A 23,973-nucleotide genomic window follows, 5' to 3' on the forward strand; every position below is an offset into this window, starting at 1 on the left:
GATGAGACTCTGCCGGCTTCATTAAAGGTGCCATGCAACTTCGGAAAGAGGAAACTTCCTCTCTCCTAATGCCCATTAGTTTCAGGCAGTGCGATAGGGTATACACACACATACTTACATACAGATTTGGGTTTACATTTCTAAAATCACTTAACAGATTTACACCAAATCAAAAGAAGGCTCTTCCCTGGACCAATATCTGGTGTATTTTCTTTCAGCAGTTCGGGCTGTAGCTATGTGTAAAGTTCGTATGGAAATTGACATGGGGAAAAAGTGTTTTGGGACCCCACTTTTTCTGGCCCTCGCTTGACGAATCACCACGAAACTTCCAAGACAGTACCTGAAGTGAGTGTCAAACTAGTTTTGAAAACTTCATAACGATACTTCTAACAGCGCCAAAGTTGTTGGCAAATCAAAACACGCCCTTCCTATGGCAACTAGCTCCTAACTTTAAGTAGGTTAAATATGTGTGTGTGTGTGTTTATACGCACACACACACACACACACACACATACACACACATTCATATATAAATACTGAGGTGAGAGCGGGGATAACCAAATGTTATAAAACCCCTTAAAATAAATTGGTAAGATTAGTGTTTAATTCTGACTAGGACCAGACGTAAAATCTTTGCTGAACGACATTGTAGAACTCTGTTTTAAATTATTCTTGTCTAAATCTCCACACACTACAATGATCAAGCGTTTGTGATGGTGCCTTTCCAATAAATGTGCATATACATGAGAGAGGGGATAACCAAATGTTATAAAACCCCTTAAAATTAATTGGTAAGATTAGTGTTTATTTCTGACTAGACCAGACATGTGAAATGTTTGCTGAACGACATTGTAGAACTCTGTTTTAAATTATTCTTGTCTAAAGCCCCACACACTACAATGATCAAGAGTTTGTGATGGTGCCATTTACACTTATCTGCAACAGGCAAATGTTGATGACTTCAGTGCAAATAACATTTACTCCAGGCTTGTGTTTGTATTTTTAGTACCATATTTACAGTTAGTTGTAAAGTAATGGGGAATAATGTATGCAAATATGCATATTGTATGCTCGCTATTATACTTTGTGCAGTGATTGTCCTGAGCAATTCCAACAAGGTAATACCTGGTGGTAAGGGTTTGGGCCAAGTGGACAGTTTGCAGACCGGCAGGAAAAGCCGGAGTGAACTCTTTTGTCAATAGTTTTGTGGTAGTTCTAGAAAAGCAAGAAACCAATCTGCATCTACCACATCAGCCTACAATAGGGTATGTTTTAACAACAATGATGGTAAATTGAACCATTTATTATTGGCATAAGTGCAATCTGCTTGGCTTTGTTTATTTTGGTTTGATATTTGTGGTGACTTATGTTCAACAGTGTGACTGGTATTTATGGCTATTTTTCGATGATGCTGTGGTTTGTTTTTAAATAAATATGCTTTTCTTCAATGTTGTTTGAATACGTGAACAAAATGTTGATCTATGAACACATGTTTTTTATCATTTAGGGTTGTCTACATGTCATTTTGCATGGGCCTTTCACTCCGAGGCAGAAGAAGAAATGATAAACATGATGCCTGCTATTCAGAGAGGGGATCCTCAATGGCCAGAATTAAGGGCTATGGGCGTAGGTTGGTGGGTCAGGAATGTTAATACGTTACGAAGGTGCATTGAGAAGGTATTTATCACAAAGGCAATGTGTTGCTTCCTGTGAAAAAACATTTTAAATCATGAAATGCATTTTTTTTTCTAAAACATATGACTGGTCATCAATTTGTATAATTTAAATCATGTCTATTGAGCATATCACAGAAAGAATAACATCATAACTTCCAGCTCCTATTCATATCAAAGCACATTATGACATTCAGCAGCATATCACGAAAAAGGATGAGCAATGTTTGACGGAAACCCCAAATTACTGTGCTTCACCAAAGAGAGAAAGAAGTGTGGGGAAAAGAGGGAAGGAGAAAACCGAGATCATGTGGATTATCATAACTATGACTAATCACTGTTGGTCCCAAAGTCCTTTCACAAAGTCCATTCCAGACCACCATGCAATGGGCATCTTGTCAGTTCAGGCTTCAAAGCCCATAAATCGTACATCGGGACCAACCTCCATTTCATTCCTGTCGAACACTTCTAATCTTTTTACTGTGAATCTTTTTTACTGACCACTTAAGCTGTACAGGAAGCGAGCCAGGACATATAGAAAGACAGTTATTTGAGTCCCACCCATGCAGCAGTTGAGATGCAGCTAGTCGAAGGTGAAACCATTTTGTTCACACGTGCCCATACTTTTGGGGGAAGTCCCTCGCATCAAACACCATTGTCTCCTGGGCACCCCAATCGATCCCACAACACCACATTGCAATGGTTGGAGGGGCGGCATTCAGCCACTTTGCCGCAATGTCACACTTTGCAACCAGAAAGCCCATACATAGGAAGGCCTTCTGAGGTCTGGTACTTGTGGCCCCCCTCTGCTATTCCCAGAAGGATCAGGTTGGGGGAGTGTGGAACCACCCACCACAGCACCTTAGTGTTAGATTTGAAGGTCTGTAGTTGGCAGAGGAAGGTACCTTTGACCAAATAGGGAACCTTGCGTCTGGTCAGGGTAAGGGGGTACTCCCCTGCTCACCACCTTGGTAGCTTGGCACGAGCAGACAGACTTATCTCAGAGGTGGTGTGTAAAGCATTTGTGAACACATACAGTAACTCAGTGACAACACTACAGATGGACACAACACAAGTTGTAGTATAAAAATAAGTATTTTTATATAGACTTAACACAAGACCACAAACAACAAAAATCCACAATACTGTACTTTAAAAATGGTAGAAATAGTTTAATTCTTTTTAGATGTAAAATGCGACACTTTGAGTTCAATGTACCTTTGGATGTGAAACGCTATAGAACAAAAGGGTTGCAGGGAAGGTGATGCGTCAGTTCCTTACACGCAAGAACGGTAATGCGTCGGGTCCCTACTGATACGTAGGGGTTGCGTCGGTTCTTCTCAGCCTGGGGAGGTGATGCGTCTGTTTCTTACTGCGCTTCCGTGGCGATGCGACCAGCAGCGCCGTGATGCGATGAAGATCCGGTGCAATGAAACAAAAACGGTGTCTTCTCCTTGATGCAACACGATGTGTGCACGCCTGACGGCTGTGCGGCGACTCAACGATTCTTCTGAGCCGCGACAGGCCCTGCGACACGCTTCTCCGGTGATGCGACGGCGACACTCTTCTCCAGTGATGAGAGATGCTTCGGCGATGCAATGCGACAGCTCCAGCGGCGGCACCCTTCTTCAGTGATGGGATGGCAGTGGCGGTGACACGCTTCCCGATGATGCGATGGTGTCTGATGCGACGGCGACATTCTTCTCTGGCGATGTGAGGCGCTTCTGCGAAACGGCAGCTGCGACACCCTTCTCCAGTGATGCGATGGCTGCGGTGGCACACACTTCTACTACATGAGTCGCACTTCCAGCTCCTTGTGATACGCAGTCCCTCAGAAAGCCCAACACAACTGCAGGCACTTCCAAAAAACTCTTGGGGAGTTGGTGGGTGAAGTCTCTTGTCCCTGAGACTTCAGCAAGAGGCAAACTCTATCTCAAGCCCTTGGAGATCAATCAATCAATTATTTGTAAAGCGCACTAAATACCCGTGAGGGTCTCAAGGCTCTGGGGGTAGGGGAGTGGCCGCTACTGATCGAACAGCCAGGTCTTGAGTATCCTCCTGAAGGTCAGCAGGTCTTGGGTCTGTCGTAGGCTCAGTGGGAGGGTGTTCCATGTCTTGGCGGCGAGGTGGGAGAAGGATCTCCCACCGGTGAGATCCTTCACAAGTTGAATAAAAGGAGCACAAAGTCCTTTCCTCTTCCTTTGGCAGTCAGGCAACCACTGCAGGCCAATCCCCCAGACAGTACTCCGCTTACGGGTAGTCTCTTCCTCAGTTCCTCTGGTTCCTCTCCTCAGCAAAGGTTTCTTCTTGTTTCCCAAGAGTGACCTAAAGTTCTGGGGTCTGGGTACCCACTTTTATACTCATTTTCCCTTTGTTCTCTGAAGGCAGAGAGGCATTTGCCTAGTCCAAATCTGTTCTGGTCAGTCCTGCAGCACTTTGTTGACGAGACTTCTTCTTTCCTTTCACAGTGTAGGCTAGGGACATCAAAGGCACCACAGGAGGTGGAGCCAGCATAGTGGAGGGAAGGCACAGCCCTATTCCGGTCACAGGTGCAGCTCCTCCCACCCATCTACATGCAGATCTCTCTATTCAGCCCTGTGCTGATTCACCCTGTTTCCTGGAATCCCCAGCCCCTGTCACTCAAACTTCATACAAGGAATACACAACCTAGCAGAGGCAGGCTTGGATAGTTATGGCAAGAAAATACCTACTTTCGAAAAGTGGTATTTTCAAACACAGAGTGTTAAAACCAACTTCACTAAAAGATGCATTTTATCATTCTGAGTTCAGGCATACTAAACTCGAATTTCTACCTAGTTCCCGGAGTCAGTTAGGATTATAAGATGTAATAATCGAACTGGCCATTCTGGCCTATGGGGAAAGGTAGCCTTGCAATAGTGAAACACGAAAATGGCTGTAATTCACTATTAGGACATGCCACACACATCAGGGCATGTTCTACCTTTTGCCTACAATGCACCCTGCCCGTGGGCCTACTTTAGGGGTGATTAATATGTAGAAAAGGGAAGGTTTAGGGACTTACAAATGGGAGCACTTGCCCAGTCAACATGGCAGTCCCAGACTGCACACAGGTTCTGCAATGGCAGACCTGAGACACACTTTACAGGCTGCTTATGTGGATGGCACAACCAGTGCTGCAAGCCCACCAGCAGCATTTGGTTTACAAGCCCTGGGCACACGCAGTGCACTGTACAAGGGTCTGACAGGTAAACCAAATCCGCCAATCATGGAGTTACTAATCCATACATCAATTTACCATAGCGAGAGCATATGCACTTTAGCACTGATCAGCACTGATCAGCACTGATCAGCAGTGGTAAAGTGCCCAGAGTCCTAAACAGCCAACAACAGGTCAGTAAAAAAATACAGGAGTAAGGCAAAAAGTTCAAGGAAAACCCTGCAAAAAGGGCCCAGTCACACTCAGTCAGTTCTCTTGTTACTGCGGCCCAGTACGCCTGTATGGCCACACAGAACCAAGTCATGTGGAAGAAGTACACAGGCAAGGCTGTGCATCTGGGGCAAGCGGCGTCATACCAGAAACCAGCCTTGTGCAGACATGAGGGGTGAGGTAAGCCACGTGGAGGCAGTAAGTTTGTATCTGAAAGAGACGTTATAGATTCCTTACCATAGAGTTACCCCAAGGCGAGATACTGGATCTGGAGAATTATTCTTAAAAATATACCCCTGCGCATCGGTAGGTGGCATTGGTGGACTCCACGTCCACCCTCGGCGTTGTGTTCTCTGGGATGACGTTGCGGTGCCTACTTAGACGCTGCCCTGCTCGCTGATGTTGGTTCTTTCTTTTTCTGCACTGGCCTAGCGTAGATCCGGAGATAACTACCCCTTTAGTAATTTTTTTACTAAGCTTTTGTTTACCTCTTTTTTGAGTCTTCGACTCTTGTCACACGAGGAATTGTCCCATCATCAGACCGGCTTCAATCCCTGTGAGGTCTGTCACAAACTGATGTCTGTGACGGACCCGCACCTCATGTGCCTCTGGTGCCTGGAGCGTGACCATGACCTGAAGTCGTGCTTTGACTCCATCACTATCAATCACATCCTACCTGTGGACCGGTCTGACCACCACCTCATCCTCTTCTACATCACCCAACCTATCTCTCATCAACCCCCCTCCCAAGCCCCCCCAAATGGATGAGAAATCTTTCGCAGATCTCCATGGCCGAACTTGAAGAAAGGGTAAGCGCAATCCTACCTACCCCCACTGACGATCTCTCCACAACGGAGATCCTAAAGCTGATCTCCTCTTCCAAGCCCGCATCTCACGCACTAGATGTGTTACCCACCCAATTGACAAAAAAGCTGAAACGCTCCCTAGCTCCATTCTGGTGCAAGATCATAAACAGCTCCTTCAATACCGGAGTCATATCTGACTGCCTCATAGTCACCAAGTTACACCTCTACTAAAGAAACCAGGCCTTGACACCAATGATCTGAATAAGTTCAGACCCGTTTTCAATCTCCATCTTCTTGCCAAAATCCTCAAAGTGCGTTCTTCTACAACTGACTCAACACATGGACAGCATCAACTTCCTTGATCCCCACCAATCGGGCTTCAGAAGAGGATGTAGCACCAAGACTGCGATCCTGAACATTGTGGATGACATTCACAAGTCTCTTGACACTGACCAATACTGCCTACTGATCCTTGTGGACTTATCAGCAGCCTTTGACACGGTGGACCACAATCTACTCATCAAGGCTCTTCAAGATAGGGTAGGTGCAGATGAAGTGCTCATGCAATGGTTCTCCTCCTTCTTACACAACCACACCCAGAGGATAGAAATCAACTCCTTCACATCTGACCAGCACCCTGTCAGCAGAGGCGTCCCTCAAGGATCAGTGCTCTCCCCTCAACTGTTCAACATATATATGGAACCCCCTCACCTCCCTACTCAAAAAAGCCAACATCTCCTTCCACTTATATGCAGACGATACGCAGATCTATCTCTAAACCTCCTCCATCGAAGACATTCCGAAACTCAATAACACTCTCAAAGAAGTCCAACACTGGCTATCCGTAAACCATCTCAAACTCAACCATGAAAAAAACAAAAACCTCCTCTTCTCCAACAAAGACGCGAACCCCTAAATCATGGAATGGCTTAAAGCAATCAATGCTCTCAAGGGTAATCTCACCCTAGCAAACTCCGTAAAATCACTAGGATCACCCTAGACCCCAAACTTGACATGACCAAACACATCAAGAACTCCGCGAAGAGTGCCTTCCTAAATCTGAAGCTCCTGAACAAAATAAAACCCTTCATCCCTCCCAAGGACCTCAAGCAAGCCACCCAATCCCTGGTGATATCCTGACTTGACTATTGAAACGCTATCCGAACCAGAACAGCCAAATCCCACCTTGCCCCCCTCAAAACTACTCTCAATGCAGCAACCAGAATGGTCACTGGAATCAGGAAATTTGATGACATTGCACCTGCACTCAAAGAACTTAAATGGCTCCTAATAGAGATGGGTGCCAGCTTCAGAACCGCCTGCCTCGCGCACAAAGCTCTCCACACTGGGAACCCGGAATACCTGGCCCCCAAAATCAAAGAGGCTGACCAGTCAAGGAACCTCAGGAGCTCCAACACCCTACTGCTCATCCCCATGAAAACTCACAAGCAAAAAACTGCTGCTCCATCCTTCGCTGGAAGCGCACCCAAAATATGGAACTCTATCCCAGCAAACATTAGGACTATCCCGCCCTTTGTTAAATTTCAAAATACTCCTAAAAGACCTCTTCCTCAACCGTGCATTCCTGAGCATTTAACCTTCGCTGAAGCGCACACCCATGCAATCTGCAGCACCTTGACACTTTGTCACCAACTCTACCTCCTCCTTGTGTACCCTATCATGGTTCCGCCCTAGACTATGTACGCACTGCGAGCCCTCGCTGGACTTACATACCTCAATGCAGCATCCACGCTGGGACTTACTAACTACGCCGAGATTCATCCGTGACACAGCAGGCTGATTCAATCAGATGACGTGCTGACACAACGGCTGATCACTGACGGCCGTCGGAAACAATTCCTTGTCAGTGCAATCTTGCAGACCTTGGACCTCCTTACTTGACGAACCAGATTTTTCTTCAGGCTGCCCACATTGGATCCATGGGAAACCCCTAACACATGTGTGGTATTCCCGTTGCACAGAATTCAATCAAGCACGCCCCAATTCAGACAACCCTGTCCTGATGACGATCCAAACTAACATGGATCGAAACGCCGTCGACCTAACAGCACAACTATACGCGTACTTATCCCCGGTGGCTCAACAACCAATTGAAAATGTATGTGTTGTGATATCACGTTGTCACCTACATTGGAGCCACTCACCGTAAATTATTTTCACTTTGTCACAGTGCGCCGCTCTCGATGTTCACTTCCTCACTTGCGTCGCCACTCTCATCACTATCACTTTAAGCACCAAGTGTTTTATGGTTGTCATTAATTCATTTATGCAGTGCTGCTTCTAACTGTATATTCTCCGACCACAACGTATGTTGCAATATAAAGATGATTAACTATCTTTTTTCAAATCTATGTAGTGTCTCCTTCTTTCCTTGCAAGTAATGCTGTATGCATGCATAATTAATTGCCTACATATCCTTACCAATCAGGACATTGTTTCTTAAATGCACCTTCCTTACCCAGTCCTGAACTGGTCTATGGGTTACACTCCTGTATACTATACGGGACTTACTAACCATCATGTGTATATTTGCCTTTTTTTGTGATTCTCTCATTTAACTGTTGTAAAGCGCTTAGATACCCTCGGGTCTGGCCAGCGCTATATAAAACTCCAGAATAAATAAATAAATGACTGCCGGGCCATGCATCTAAAGTAGTTATGGGAGTGATCCCGAAAGCTCTTGGAGGCCCAGCAGTCGGCTCTGCGTCATTCCTGGTCTCGCTCGAGAGGAAGGTCTCAAGACCGGTCACGGAGCCCTCACACCTCGTTGCACTCAAAGCCCTCCAAGTCTTTGGGTAAGTCAAGGCACAAGAAGAAGGCACAGAAGCACAAGTACTCTTCACCTTCCCCCATCGGTCGGCTGACGCGACCTAGGACCCGAAGCGTTGTTGCTCAAAGGCTCAGTCTTCGTGCCTCTTTATGGGACAACCCGTTCCTCCCTTCGTTTCTGGGAGCCAGAGCGTCCCCTGCACAGTTTTGTGCATTTTACAAAGACCTCCCCTCCATCTTTGTGCAGCTCGACTCCGCCGGCACGCATCTGGGCCAGCGGAGCCTTTGATGCTGGCTGCTCCGGCACTGGTGGACCCCTAAGGATCGAGGCCTGGATCCGAATCGTCGGTCGACCTTGATCCTGGTGACAACGCCCCTGGCGTCGGTCGTGCCCAGAGCCGGATCGTCATCGGCCGTGTTGAACCTGATGCCAGAGTGTACTTTTGTTCCCATGTTCATCCCTGGTGTTCCCTATCATTCAAAAGGTGGTGATGAGGATTAGGAAGGGTTGCTGGGTCCTTTAGCAGACCAGCTGGAAGTGCTAGACTGGAGAGAGGACCTGGGTGACGCCAGTGGTCTCAATACTTCACCAGACCTTGGCATGCTTTCTCCCCCTATCATGGCTATTGGGGAGGGAGCGTCTTACACTGTGGTGGTGCGAAGGGCAGCTGAAGCCCAGGGCTTGGAGCTCCTTTCAGTGGCAGTTAGGACTACCCTCCTGACAGAGGTGCTTAAACCGGCAGCAACCTCCTCTGAACCCCTTTTGCCATTCAACGAAGCCCTCACTGAAGTCTTTCTGGGCACCTGGTCAAAGCCCAGCACAGGGGCACCTGTGGAACGGACGATTGCCCACCACCTGGCTTTGGGCGACCCAGTTTTTCTCACCCACACCCAGCCCCCGAGAACTAGGTGGGCCAATCCTCTTCGTCGAAGGGGCCAAAGCAGTAGGTGTCCTCTTTTTCTACCTCGGTCAGCACTTATCTTCAGGCCTTCTTCTTTCTTTCTCGAATCTGAGGAGGCAAGGTTTAGGGTTTTCCCAAAATACTAAATTTAGGGGGCATTAAAGGGGTGTGCAGGCCGGGACTAATGGGTCCTTTCCTTGTGGTGGGTACATCCCCTATTATGCCACCCTCCAGTTGAAGGGGGCGTGAGCTTCACCCTAATTGGCTGAGCCCCCCCATCTTCAACCTGGAGGTGACTGAGATGTGTGCTTCACCTCGCCTCCCCCACCTGAGGGGTGGGTTGGCAAAGGTGAGCACACTTTTCTTCCTAGCTCAGTTTTCCTGCCGATTCTCCCACCCAAAGTGGGGGCCAGAACCAGTGGGAGCCAGTTGCTGAGGGCAGCAAAAGGCAGGGATAGTTTCCAAAGGCGGCAGGCCTTTGAAGCTTCCCCTTTCGTGGACCCAGCCCATCCCGAGGGAGGATGCATGACACCTCTGCACAGGATGGGCTTTGATTCTGGACCCAGAGAGTGGAGGCTCTCTACTAAGGGGTCCAGAAACATGTCTGGTGGTGGCAAATGGCAGGCAGCCATTCAGGAACCGCACCAGGGCTGGTTGATTTTCAGGGGGTATCTCTATCTATCCAAGCTACTGAGTTCTGTATGACTTGCAGTCTCTTAATGTTTTGAGAGGTGATGCCGATGTAGAGGGCATTGCTGTAGTCCAGTCTGCTGGTTATCATGACAAATCTTCGGGTGCTGAGCAGTAGCCATCTTAAGAGTTTCTTGAGAAGCTTGTGGGTGAGGTAGCAAGTGGATGCAACAGTGCGAACTCATTCGAGAATTGATGATTGCGAAGAAAACGGTCTATTTTATGGTTTGGTTGTGAGACCTTGCGTGTAATTATCTCATTGTTTGTACTGGGTCAAGTCAGATTCATTTGAAAAACCTTAGCTCCACCCTGGGTAGCTGTTGCTCTAAGCAGTCATTTGTTATCAAAGCAACAAGTGTAAAGCTTTAAGAAGTAACACACCGGTTGTATAAGAGAGAAACAAGACTCTATCAAAATGTCACACCAATTTATAAAAATAGGTTGTAATTTTATGTAATTTTTATCTTTAAATAGATACCTCAACAACAAAAATCCACCTGAGGGTTCAGTTGTTATGGTTTTTCAAAGGAATAATAATCAAATAATAATTTTCACTCAGCACAATAAATCATTCTAAAGGACTGTGCTTAACTTTGCAAACTGCAAATAACTTTTATAGAGTTGTACATTTCTACTATGGCTCACTTTGGTGAACCAAGTCTGGCAGGTAGCGAGTGACAGGGGCCAAAGAGGCTTGGTTGGAACAGTTACCTCGTAGTTAAAACAGTCTCCAGTCCAGTTCCTGCTGTATTGGCTAACCGCCAGATACAGGTTTCTGAAGATGGTGAAGGATGCTGTGGATGCTGATCCCGGGATGGGCACCTTCCTGGGGCTACGCCTCAGCCCATAAACATGGTAGGGCAACCTTTGCCTCAGTGCTAGATGTCCCTTGAAGTCCAGTTAAAGTCTATCCAGAAACCAGTTACCAGGGGTCTACTGCTCTTTGGTTACAACAGAAGCAGTGGTACCCTTTAACTGGTGATCACTTCCTTGCTGGGTGACCCAACTGTACTCTGACAACTCTACTGTGTCCAACAGACTTGCTTGCAACTTTTGTGGGATGGGACCCCATCTCCCAGGCAACATTTTAGTGGTCAGGCATTCTTGCCTACCAACTCTCCAAGGCAGGCGTCTTCAGTTTTTGTGGCCCTCTAGCTGCAATAGGAAGTCAGCTAACTGACTCTTGGAGTCACTTCCTCTATCTAAAGCTCTGATGACTTTTTCTCAAGCAGGGCACCACTGGCACTGTCCTTTCTTTGCTAGCCCAAGGAGCCATAGACAGAGTCCAGTCTTTGGTGCACCCTTGCTTGTTCGGTTCCAGGAAAGTGCAGTTCAGTCCTTCTTCTGTTCAGTCTTCAGTCCCGATGTGATCTGAGGTCTGGGTGCCTGGAGGTGCTTCTGTTATACCCAGTTTATGCCTTCAGGGGATGTGGCGACTATAGCCAATAGGCTTCCAGGGCCCCTCCCACCTACTGACCTCTTCCTGTGAAGAGTGGCATCTAGCTAGCCCAGAATGCACCATTGTGCCCACTCGCAACATGGAAGAGCCCTTCTCTTGGTTTGTGGAACTCCCTAGCCCACCCCAGAGGTGGGGCTCACTGTGGGCTACATGCCCTCAAGAAACTGGTTTGGCAACAACTTTACCTTATCTGTCCCCGACCCCAACCTGTCTGCAAGAATAAAATGGCATCCCCTCTTTTGTGTGTCCACTATTGTCCACCATTTCCCCTTCAGAGGTGGCTTCCCTTTTGGAACTCGCCTTTTGATCTCACACCCAGTTATGCCTTCCTGCCCGGGTGAGGTCACTTTTTAGCTAGGAACAAATGCTCTCATGCAACTCATTTTAAGAAAATGTTTATCAATGTTGCAATTGTTGCAATGACTCAATCATGAGCCTGAAAAAAAGAGAGTAATAGAAGCTCAATGTATAAATTAATTCCCCCAATTTCAGTATTTACCTAATACATTTTAAGGAAGAAGCCCGAGAAGTATATTGATCAATACTCACCAGACAAACTGAGTAATATATTTATTTAGAATTACAGAGATCTTTACAAAAAAACACTTATACACCGCAAAGTATATTTTTAATGCATATGCAATAATTAAAGAATTGAAAATAAGTGACATTTGTGGCCCCAGTGCAGTGACCATTACCAACTTGTATTTAAACATGGAGTGACTGTATTTAGTTTAAAAAACAGGTTATTGGAGTAAGAAGGATGTTGTTACATCCTGCTTTTCTTTCTTCTCTGTCCTTCTTTAGTGTTTGTTATAACTTGCTCAGCATACATCTATGATGTCACATAGAATACTGGTTGTCTATGCTTGAGAGGAGTCAGTTACATCTGAGGCTGAGCAGCAGTCCAACTGCTCCTGGTGGGATTATAATTGAATTTACTTAATACTTTATTATCATCTTGATCTAATACAAATACTTCAATAAATCAGATCTATTTCTATCAACTGGATTCAAGGATCATCTTTTAAATGTTACAATGGCGACGAGGTACAGAACCTATGCTCGAAGAAAAAGACTAGATCACTGCAACTAAGAAATTTAAAGAATCTGCAACTGAGGAACTATTTGAAGCACAACAAGAAAAGGTAAATTAAGAGCACCCTGGTTAATCCCACCAGTGTCCCCTGTGATCTGGACAGCCTGTTTCCCAGGGTGTTTGAGTTCTTGCTGCATGATTTAGACTATATTGGCTTGGCTTGACTCAGTTAAATTAAGGAAACCTGCTTACTAATGTGTCATTGAATCGGTTTCAAACACATGACTTGAATGACAAGTTTGTCACTTTGCTGTTCGTTATTTCAGCCTGATATGGGAGCTGACTTTTATTTTGTGGAATAAACGCACACCTTTGGAGAGAGGCTGCTTCTAATATTCAATAGAAAGGAGTGTATTTATTGTCTGCCACACTGCACCAGATCTACAAACTGATTTCCTGCACTAATCTAGAAAAATTATTAACAACAAGTCTTGATGTTTGGCCTGCGTGGGACATTAGCACTGACATTTGTGGAGTTTTACGGAAACTACTATGAATTGAAGGTTATTGCTGCCACCTACTGGATACTGAAATAAAGAAAACTTTATTTTGCTGAGAATGTATCCTGACTACAAGTACAGTTATATATGCGAGGAGGAATTTCATGTTTTTGGTGAACTTCGCACCCCTGAGGAGGTTTGGGGAAGCGCGTATGTGCAGAGTAACTGTCTTTACCTAAAATTGTACACTCACCGTCTTAGGTGGAGATGACGGTTGGTCGTCGGATGGCCAGCAGCGGTCTTCTCTCAATCCCTGCTACCATACAATTGATGAGGTATTTGAAAGGCATCGGGGAGTTAGTGATTCTTTCGCCTCACGTTCTGATCCTGCTGTGATGTCAAACTTGCCGATGCTGCCACTTTCCGGTTATTTCTTTTCAGCACGCATTCACCGTGACAACTTTAATACTTTATTATCATCTTGATCTAATACAAATACTTCAATAAATCAGATCTATTTCTATCAACTGGATTCAAGGATCATCTTTTAAATGTTACAGATGTATTTTATTATTCTGATTCACTGTTTCAGATCAAGGACCCTTCATAACTGCCCTTTGCGTCTTCGCACTCTTAAGACAGCTTTCCTGGTTGCTATCACCTCTGCCAGAAGAGTGAGTGAGCTCCAGGCTCTTTCTTCCAAACCTCCTTTCCTTTCTGTTCATCTGGACAAGGTGGTTTTAAGGACCCGTCCTTCTTTTCTGCCAAAGGTTGTCACGCCCTTCCACATCGGGCAGACCATCACTTTGCCCACCCTCTTTATGCCTCCGCATCCTTCAAGGGAAGAGGAGAGGCTCCACCATCTGGACCAAAAACGCGCGCTCGCATTCTATCTGCAGCGTACACAGCAGTTCCGGATGGATGATCAGCTTTTTGTTGGCTACATGGGTGCCAAAAAAGGTTGGGCTGTGCACAAACGCATCATGTTACTCTTTGGCCAAGAAGGAGCCTCCTGTGGGGATGGGTGCCCATTCGACCAGGGCAACTGCAGCCACTACTGCCTTGGGACGTGGCGTTCCCTTGCAGGACATTGTCAGGCAGCTACGTGGGCTTTGCTGCACACGTTTACAAAACACTACTGCCTTGACAGTCAAGTCCGGAGAGATGGATTCTTTGGCCGTTCGGTGCTCCGTGACTTTCTGGTGTAATCTTGTTCACAGACCCACCACCGGGGTTGTTGTTGCTGGAGTATCTATTCTAAGGTAGGCAATCTATCACTAACGTGTCTCTTTCAGATGCACAAGTTACTACTTGTGTAACAATATATCTGTAACAGACATTAGTTAGTGATAGATTCCTTACCACCCCACCCATCCTCCCTGTTCTGCGAACCAATTACTAGGGTTAAGGTCATCCCCTTTTAGGGCCCTAGTTTTATGCACCAATGGTCAGTATCTTGCATGGCTCTGCGTTTCGACGCGGAAAGTCGTGTACAGAACGGACGTCAGCGCACATGGGTGGCACCTAAGTAGTCTCTGTGACGTCATCTTGGTGCTCACGATGCCAGTGACTGACGCAGAGCCGCACGATGCCACCTACCGGCACGTAGGGGTACCTCTAAGCAAAACTTTCCGGATCCAGCCTGATGCCTGGGGAATATTCTAAGGGAAGGAATCTATCACTAACTAATGTCTCTTACAGATATATTTTTACACAAGTAGTAACTTGTGCTTCACTTTCACTTTGGCAGGAACTCATATTCTAGTGTTACAATCTTATCCTACATCTATTTTTCTCCCTTTTAAACCTCCTGGCATATAACCTGAAAGGTTGATTCTGAGTTTTCATAACCTCTCTCAGGGTATTATACACCTGTGTGCATACTGGTTGTCTTTTCACTCTATTAATAAATGCCAATAGGTGTTCGCGAGGGCGAGGTTGGCGGAGCGCAGTTGTCAGTTTGGGTTGTAGAAGGACAGTCTTTCATTGAGGTCTGCTGGTCCGGCGTTGTGGAGTGCTTTGTGTGCGTGGGTTAGGAGTTTGAAAGTGATCCTCTTGTTGACCTCTAGCCAATGCAGGTCTCGTAGGTGGGTGGTGATATGGATGTGGCGGGGAAGTAAGAGGATGAGGCATGCAGAGGCATTCTGTATGCACTGGAGTCTCTTCTGGAGTGTAGCCGAGGTTCCTGCGCAGAGTTCGTTGCCGCACTCCAGCCTGCTGCTGACGAGTGCCTGGGTGACTGTTCTCCTGGTTTCGGTGGGGATTCCAGATTTTTCGGAGCATTTGGAGGGTATTGCAGCAGGAGGAGGAGACGGCGTTGACTTGCTGGGTCATGGCGAGTGTTGAGTCCAGGATGAACCCTAGGTTGCATGCGTGGTTAGTGGGGGTCGGGGAAGCTCCCAGTGCGGTCGGCCACCAGCAGTCATCCCATGCAGAGGAGGTGGGGCCGGGAATGAGGACCTCCATCTTGTCCGAGTTCAGTTTCAGGCGGCTGGTCTTCATCCATTCTGCGATGGCCTTCATTCCCACGTGGATGTTGGATTTGGCGATGGCCGGGTCTTTGGTGAGGGAGAGGATCCGTTACGTGTCGTTGGTGTATGAGACGATGTTGAGGTGGTGTTGTTGGACGATGCCATGTAAATGTTAAAGAGGGTTGGGCTGAGAGATGATCCTTGGGGTACGCTGCAGCTGATCGTGGTGGCTCCGAGGTGGTACGGGGGAGGCAGACTCCTTGCGTTCTGCCGGTGAGGAAGGAGGTGATCCAGTCCAGGGTTTTGCCTCGGATCCCTGCGTCGTGGAGGCATGTGCAAAGGGTGTGGTGGCAGACGGTATTGAGCGCGGCCGAGAGGTCCAGGAGGATGAGGGCCGCGGTCTCGCCCTTGTGTAGTATGGTTCTGATGTTGTCAGTGGCAGCGATGAGGGTGGTCTTGGTGCTGTGGTTGCTGCGGAAGCCGGATTGGGAGGAATACAGGACGTTGTTCCCCTCCAGGAAGAGGGTCAGTTGTTTGTTGGCAGTTTTCTGGATGACTTTTGCCGGGAACGGGAGCAAGGAGATGTGTCGGAAGTGCTTGAGGTCCTTTGGGTCCGCTGTGGGTTTCTTGAGTAGGGCGTGATTACGGCGTGTTTCCAGCTCTCTGGGAAGGTGGAGGTCTCGAGGGAGCTGTTGATTATTTTTCAAAGCTTGGGTACAATGATGGTGCGCGCCTTGTTTAAGATGTGTTGGGGGCAAGGGTTCAGAAGGTGAGCCGGAATGGATGGTGTTCATGATTCTAGCGGTTTCTTCGTCGTTGACGCTGTTTCAGGAGAGCAGGAGGTCGGTGCGATTGGTGGGTGTTGATGCTAGGGTGTCGGCATCCGTCGCGTGCGTTTGGGTGTCGTAGATGTCTGCGAACTTGCGGTGGAAGAAGGTAGCCAGGAAGTCGCAGAATTCTTTTGACAGTGGGATGTCGTTGGAGCTGAAACTGGGGGTGGCGAGTTCTTTCATGATGTTGAAGAGCTCTCTGCTGTTGTGTGCGTTGTTGTCAATGCGATCCTTGAAGGAGGTTCTTTTGGCAGATCTGATGAGCTAGGGGTGTCTGCGTCTGCCGTTCTTGAGGGCTGCGTGGTTGTCTGGTGTCTGGTCTTTGCGCCATAGTTTCTCGAGTTTTCTGCAAGTGTGCTTGGAGTTCTGGAGTTCGTCGTTGAATTAGTTGGCTCTAGTGGCATTCCTAACATAACAAGACCAAGGGCTTTATCTCCGGTGCTGGTTGCATTGCCACAGAGAGTAAGAGACACCAAAAGACTGCTACTGTTTTTGAAAGAGGCCTGGTGATTTAGGAGCGGCTGGAGGCGCAATCTTAGCTGTGTCAACTGCGGTAAACAGAAAAGGTATTTAAACTGATGGGTATAGGAAGAACTTGACTAAACCCTGCATGTGTGATGTACCTCGATCACAGTAGTGGGCCACCATTTTGGATGCACTGAATGGAGGGATCGGACAGTTGTGCAGAGTAGGTGAAAATGTATTTAATCAGGGTTCCTGGAGATGGGGCCTGCCCGACATCACAGGACCATTGACTGCATACTACCTATCCTTGCATGTTGAGTCCTGGTGGTGGCATAAGCAAGACATAATTACAGGGGGCAGTTTATACCAGTGTCCCAGACAACAAGTCGACTGCAAGGGGGCCCAAACCGACACACCAAATGAAATTAGACAAATTCGCCCAGCCCAGAGACGAAAGTACGGAGAGAAAAGCACACCGCAGGGCGCAAAGCTACAAGCAGAGGAGGGGGCTCTGACTCTCGTGGATGTCATGGAGGACATACAGGGGGTCCGCTTAGCGCTTGAACATTAAATAGGCTCAGTAACAGCTGAGGTGACACTCATGCACGCGGACGTATGAAACTTGGGGGAGAAAGTAAAAGTTACCGAAGAGTCCGTTTCAGCGCTCCAGACTTCCTCCAAAACGTTGGAGACAACGGTCAAGAAGCTCCAGATGAAGAGGTCGGACTTGGAGGCAAAACTCGAAGATTATGAATGGCGCGCATGCAGGAACAATGTCCGTATTTTGGGAGTGCGGAGAGAGCGGAGGGGCAGGCCATAGATCTGTTCGTGGAAGACTTGATTCAGAACCATCTACAGCCCAGACTCTTTCCCAATACTTCTCAGTCGAACGTGCACATAGAGTGCCTGGCGGACCTCATAAACTAGGCGCACCCCCACGCCCTATCCTGGCCAGGATATATTCAACTATAGGGATAGAGACATTAATCTTCAGACGGCGTGCACTGCCACCACCACTCAAGTTTGAAAACTCGACAATCAACTTTTTCCCCAGACTTCACAGTGAAGGTACAAAAAATACGGAGATCCTTCATGGAGGTAAAACAAGCACTCCGGGAGAAAATCATTAAATATGCAATGCTCTTCCCAGCCAAGCTTTAGGTACTACCTTAGGGGAGATCCTGCTTCTTTAAAACCCCAGAGGAAACCTGGAATGGCTAGATGGATGGAGTACCTCTGGTGCTTAGAAATCTAATTCTCAAATATGTTTGCAAGGACACACAAGTTGCCAAGATGGCTCCGACCCGTTGGAGGGCAGTTAAGAAGAATTGGGTTTTAATGACCGATTGAACGGAAGGCCCCAGCCTCTGGATTTGCACTCAGGTGGGGCCAACCTAAATTGACTCTGACGACGATGACATGCCGGAAGATGGACATGTTCAGAACTGTTAAGTATATGACTTGAGGGGACAAACCAGATACGGCTGGGCCGCAGTGTCCAGCCCTTTGCTCCTAAAGGAGAGGCGGGATGGTAAATAGCCACTTTACAGTTGGTATTGTGCACAGACCACGTTTATAAAAGATTACACTAATGGCCTGAAAGACTGGGGTTGGTGCTCTTTTCTTTGAGGATTTCCGGTAGGACCGCGTTCCCCTTCACAAAGTTTAATGGGTAAGGGTATACAGCCACTCTGCACAGTTGGGGGGTGGGCAGTTTTAAGTCCAGGCTGCGGGGGGGGGGTTTTCAGGGTGTTCTATGTGGGATTGTTATAGAATGGTTTCTATTTTATTATGCAGTGCACAGGCTACACAATCAAGCAACAGGATGGCCGCAATGGATATGGTTCAAAGTATTGATGGTGGTACCAGCGATCAGATGTAGGAAGGTGCAAAGATAGTGTTACATCTACACTATCCTCATTTACATCTACACTATCCTCAGCCCCCACTCACATCAATTACATGCACGGCAACTCTGAGGGGGCTCCACAATTAGGCCAATTTAAAATACTCTCTTGGAATGTAAATGGACTGGGAGAGAGAAGTAAATGCGGAATTGTCCTTCAATATTTGAAGTGGCTGGCCCCGGACATGGTCCTGCAGCAGGAAACCCATACACAGGGGACCTCTTATTGCACATTCAATAGATGGGGGTACAGATTGGTGGCACATGCGGGCTATGCCAAGGGATTGAGAGGAGTAGGTGTGCTCCTGCGTAATTCATTTAACTTTCATTTCCAGACGATTACTTGTGACGCACTAGGTGGATTTGTGACTGTGTCAGGTTATTGGGAGGGCTGGCTGCTCAATATGACCTTGCTTTATGTGCCACCAAGACTATGTTCCACAGCACTGGCCGATCTAGGCACCCACCTACTAAATCTGCCTGAGGGCGACTTGCTATTGGGGGGAGACTGTAACACTGCTCTTAATGGGGAGCTAGACAGGAAGCCGCCCAGACAGGGAGAAGCATCCGGTAAGATATTGGCTGACCTCCTGAGGGCAGTGGGGCTAATAGATATTTGGAGAGTGTGCAATCCCTCATCCCTTCTATACACCTTTCTTTCAGGAGTGCACGGGAGCCTATCCCTGATCGATTATATTTTCTGTAAGGCTGGCCAGCTTCCCATGTTTGGAGAGGTCGCCTCCCTTCCCAGGGGTATTTCTGATCATTCCCCGGTAGTTACGAGGTATGGAGGTACTCCCTCTGCTACACTTATGGGATGGCTCTTAATCCCTGGTATCTCAAGGTGCCGGCAATCAAGGAGAAGCTCACAGAGGAAACCAATAACTACTTTGAAGACAATGACGGATCGGTAGATTCTGATATAGTGTTGTGGGAGGAATATAAGACGGTATTGAGGGGACTGGGGGTCTCGGCAATTGTGGGACATAAGAAGAAAAAAAGAAAGCAATTACAAGATGTAGAGGGAGAGATTAGCCAACTGGAAAGTGACCTAATAGCTACAAACACCCATACACCAAACACAGACTGCTCCTGAAGCAAAAAGAATATAGAGACATAGCTGAGGATGTGGCTAAGGCCCAACACCGCGCCACTCAACACCGCAAATACTATATCGGTGATAAAGCGAGCAAATTGCTGGCCTTGCTCGACAAGCGGGGAAAAAGCCAATAGATGGGTATCTGTGATCGAGTGTCAAGATGGCACGTGGCCACATGATAGAACCGGGATCGCAGAAGCGTTTGCAAACCATCTTAAATTGACCTATACTCCCACTGGGGCCTCCACATTCTCAGAGGCACAGGAACTCCTGGCCACCCTTAAACTACCTGTTCTTGAGCCCCAAGACGCCAAGGATTTAGACTCCGCTTTGACTAACGAGGATGTTATTAAGGCAGTTGGGGCGCTACCGTCCTGTAAAGCCATGGATTCAAGTGGCCTCCCAACGCATTTACTACTGCCCCTTACCTTATAAGAATGTACAAGTAAAGCAAGACTAATGGTATTGTCCCAAAAACGCAGAGATTTGGACAATATTGTAGTTCTACATAAAAAAGGGAAGCTCCCCGAGCACTGTGGTTCGTACAGGCCTATTTCCCTCCTGGACCCAGAAGTCAAAATACTCGCTAAGATTCTAGCGATGCGTATGTCGCCCCTGCTACACAAGCTGATCCATCCGGATCAATCTGGTTTTATGCCTGGCAGGAACACCGCTGTTAATCTACGGCGCCTTCACTGTGTCATGGGGAGGGCAGCAAGGATTAAAGAGGAGGCAGTGATCATGTCTTTAGATACAAAGATGGCATTCAATATGATCGAATGGCCTTTTCTATTTGCCGCACTCAAACGATTTGGGTTTGGAGCGAGATTTTTATCCTGGGTGCAACTCCTGTATTAGGAACCCCTCTCCTGAGTCATAGTAAATGGCGTTCAAAAACGTTCACATTGCAGAAGGGGACTAGGCAAGGCTGTCCACTGTCCCCCTTAATTTTTGCACTGGCCCTTGAGCCCCTGGCAATCTGGATTAGGGGAGACTCCCTTATCAGAGGACTTAATTGGACAACAGAGTGAGAGGATAGAATTTCCCTGTATGCCGACGATATCTTGCTCTATTTAGCTAGCCCATACTTCTCCATATATCGGACACATATTTACACTTTTTCTAAAGTCCTCAGGATATACCATTAATTTGGAAAAGTCGCAGGTATATGTCCTCAACGGAGATTGCCCCACCCTGCCTAGCGGCTGCAGGGCTAGAATATTCACTAATGGATTTCGGTACCTGGGGATATGCATCACGGCTAACCCTACTGCCTTTTATGAACGCAATTTGTCTCCCCCTCTGCGTCGCTTCCATGAGGACGTGCAATATTGGAAGACCTTGCGCCTTACGTTTTTAGGTAGAGCCGCCCTGTATAACAAGCATTTGCAATGCAATAGGTCTCGCATTAGGAAAGTGTGAGCTATTGGTATTGTAAATGACAATTTTTTTTAATGTGTGTTGGCTTTCAAAATATATGAATTAATAGCATTGGTATTCACAAAGCCAATAGCTTACTCTTTCCTAATGCAAGTCCTATTGGCTATGACAATGCTTGTTGGTAACAAGCAAGGACAGTGCTGTTGTAGTGCTGAGTGATGATGTGGTTGGGCTGAGTGATGTGGTGGTGTATTAGAGTGATGTGGTGGTATTAGAGTGATATGGTGGTGCCCCTGAGTGATGTGGTGGTGTCCCTGAGTGATGTGGCGGTGTCCCTGAGTGATGTGGCGGTGTCCCTGAGTGATGTGGGTGATGTGGCGGTGTCCCTGAGTGATGTGGCGGTGTCCCTGAGTGATGTGGCGGTTTCCCTGAGTGATGTGGCGGTGTCCCTGAGTGATGTGGCGGTGTCCCTGAGAGATGTGGCGGTGTCCCTGAGAGATGTGGCGGTGTCCCTGAGAGATGTGGCGGTGTCCCTGAGTGCTGTGATGGTGTCCCTGAGTGCTGTGGTGGTGTCCCCGAGTGATGTGGTGGTGTCCCCGAGTGATGTGGTGGTGTCCCCGAGTGATGTGGTGGTGTCCCCGAGTGATGTGGTGGTGTCCCCGAGTGATGTGGTGGTGTCCCCGAGTGATGTGGTGGTGTCCCCGAGTGATGTGGTGGTGCCCCCAGTGATGTGGTGGTGTCCCCGAGTGATGTGGTGGTGTCCCCGAGTGATGTGGTGGTGTCCTTGAGTGATGTGGTGGTGTCCCCGAGTGATGTGGTGGTATCCCCGAGTGATGTGGTGATGTCCCAGAGTGATGTGGTGGTGTCCCAGAGTGATGTGGTGGTGTCCCCGAGTGATGTGGTGGTGTCCCCGAGTGATGTAGTGGTGCCCCCAGTGATGTGGTGGTGTCCCCGAGTGATGTGGTGGTGTCCTTGAGTGATGTGGTGGTGTCCCCGAGTGATGTGGTGGTATCCCCGAGTGATGTGGTGATGCCCCCGAGTGCTGTGGTGGTGTCCCTGAGTGATGTGGTGGTGTCCCTGAGTGGTGCCCCTGATTGATGTGGTGTCCCTGAGTGATGTGGTGGTGTCCCTGAGTGATGTGGTGGTGTCCCTGAGTGATGTGGTGGTGTCCCTGAGTGATGTGGTGGTGTCCCTGAGAGATGTGGTGGTGTCCCAGAGTGATGTGGTGGTGTCCCCGAGTGATGTGGTGGTGTCCCCGAGTGATGTGGTGGTGTCCCCGAGTGATGTGGTGGTGTCCCCGAGTGATGTGGTGGTGTCCCCGAGTGATGTGGTGGTGTCCCCGAGTGATGTGGTGGTGCCCCCGAGTGATGTGGTGGTGTCCCAGAGTGATGTGGTGGTGTCCCAGAGTGATGTGGTGGTGTCCCAGAGTGATGTGGTGGTGTCCCCGAGCGATGTGGTGGTGTCCCCGAGTGATGTGGTGGTGCCCCAGAGTGATGTGGTGGTGCCCCAGAGTGATGTGGAGGTGTCCCCGAGTGATGTGGAGGTGTCCCCGAGTGATGTGGTGGTGTCCCCGAGTGATGTGGTGGAGTCCCCGAGTGATGTGGTGGAGTCCCCGAGTGATGTGGTGGTGTCCCCGAGTGATGTGGTGGTGTTCTCGAGTGATGTGGTGGTGTTCCTGAGTGATGTGGTGGTGTCCCTGAGTAATGAGGTGGTGCCCCCGAGTGGTGCCCCTGATTGATGTGGTGGTGTCCCTGAGTGATGTGGTGGTGTCCCTGAGTGATGTGGTGGTGTCCCTGAGTGACGTGGTGGTGTCCCCGAGTGACGTGGTGGTGTCCCCCCGAGTGATGTGGTGGTGTCCCCGAGTGATGTGGTATTGAAGTGATGTGGTGGTGTCCCCGAGGGATGTGGTGGTGTCCCCGAGGGATGTGGTGGTGTCCCCGAGGGATGTGGTGGTGTCCCCGAGTGATGTGGTGGTGTCATCGAGCGAGTGATGTGGTGGTGCCCCTGAGTGATGTGGTGGTGCCCCAGAGTGATGTGGAGGTGCCCCAGAGTGATGTGGAGGTGTCCCAGAGTGATGTGGAGGTGTCCCAGAGTGATGTGGAGGTGTCCCAGAGTGATGTGGAGGCGTCCCAGAGTGATGTGGTGGTGTCCCCGAGTGATGTGGTGGTGTCCCCGAGTGATGTGGTGGTGTCCCCGAGTGATGTGGTGGTGTTCTCGAGTGATGTGGTGGTGTCCCCGAGTAATGTGGTGGTGCCCCCGGTGGTGCCCCTGAGTGATGTGGTGGTGCCCCTGAGTGATGTGGTGGTGTCCCTGAGTGATGTGGTGGTGTCGCTGAGTGATGTGGTGGTGTCGCTGAGTGATGTGGTGGTGTCCCTGAGTGATGTGGAGGTGTCCCTGAGTGATGTGGAGGTGTCCCTGAGTGATGTGGAGGTGTCCCCGAGTGATGTGGAGGTGTCCCCGAGTGATGTGGTGGTATCCCCGAGTGATGTGGTGGTGTCCCCGAGTAATGTGGTGGTGCCCCCGAGTGATGTGGTGGTGCCCCCGAGTGATGTGG

General features: G+C 48.4%; 1 protein-coding gene across 2 annotated transcripts in view; it reads left to right on the forward strand.

Moving 5' to 3' along the window:
• DMXL2 (Dmx like 2) overlaps window positions 1–23,973 on the forward strand; it is a 1,907,871-nt gene that overhangs the window by 693,182 nt on the left and 1,190,716 nt on the right. For both annotated transcript variants that reach the window (XM_078684818.1, XM_078684819.1), the window contains exon 20: window positions 1,508–1,677. In XM_078684818.1, the coding sequence (XP_078540944.1) occupies window positions 1,508–1,677 (170 nt within the window). The remainder of the gene's footprint in view (window positions 1–1,507; window positions 1,678–23,973) is intronic.

The sequence above is a fragment of the Lissotriton helveticus genome, chromosome 3_2 (genome assembly GCF_964261635.1).
Source record: "Lissotriton helveticus chromosome 3_2, aLisHel1.1, whole genome shotgun sequence".
Lineage (NCBI taxonomy): Eukaryota > Metazoa > Chordata > Amphibia > Caudata > Salamandridae > Lissotriton > Lissotriton helveticus.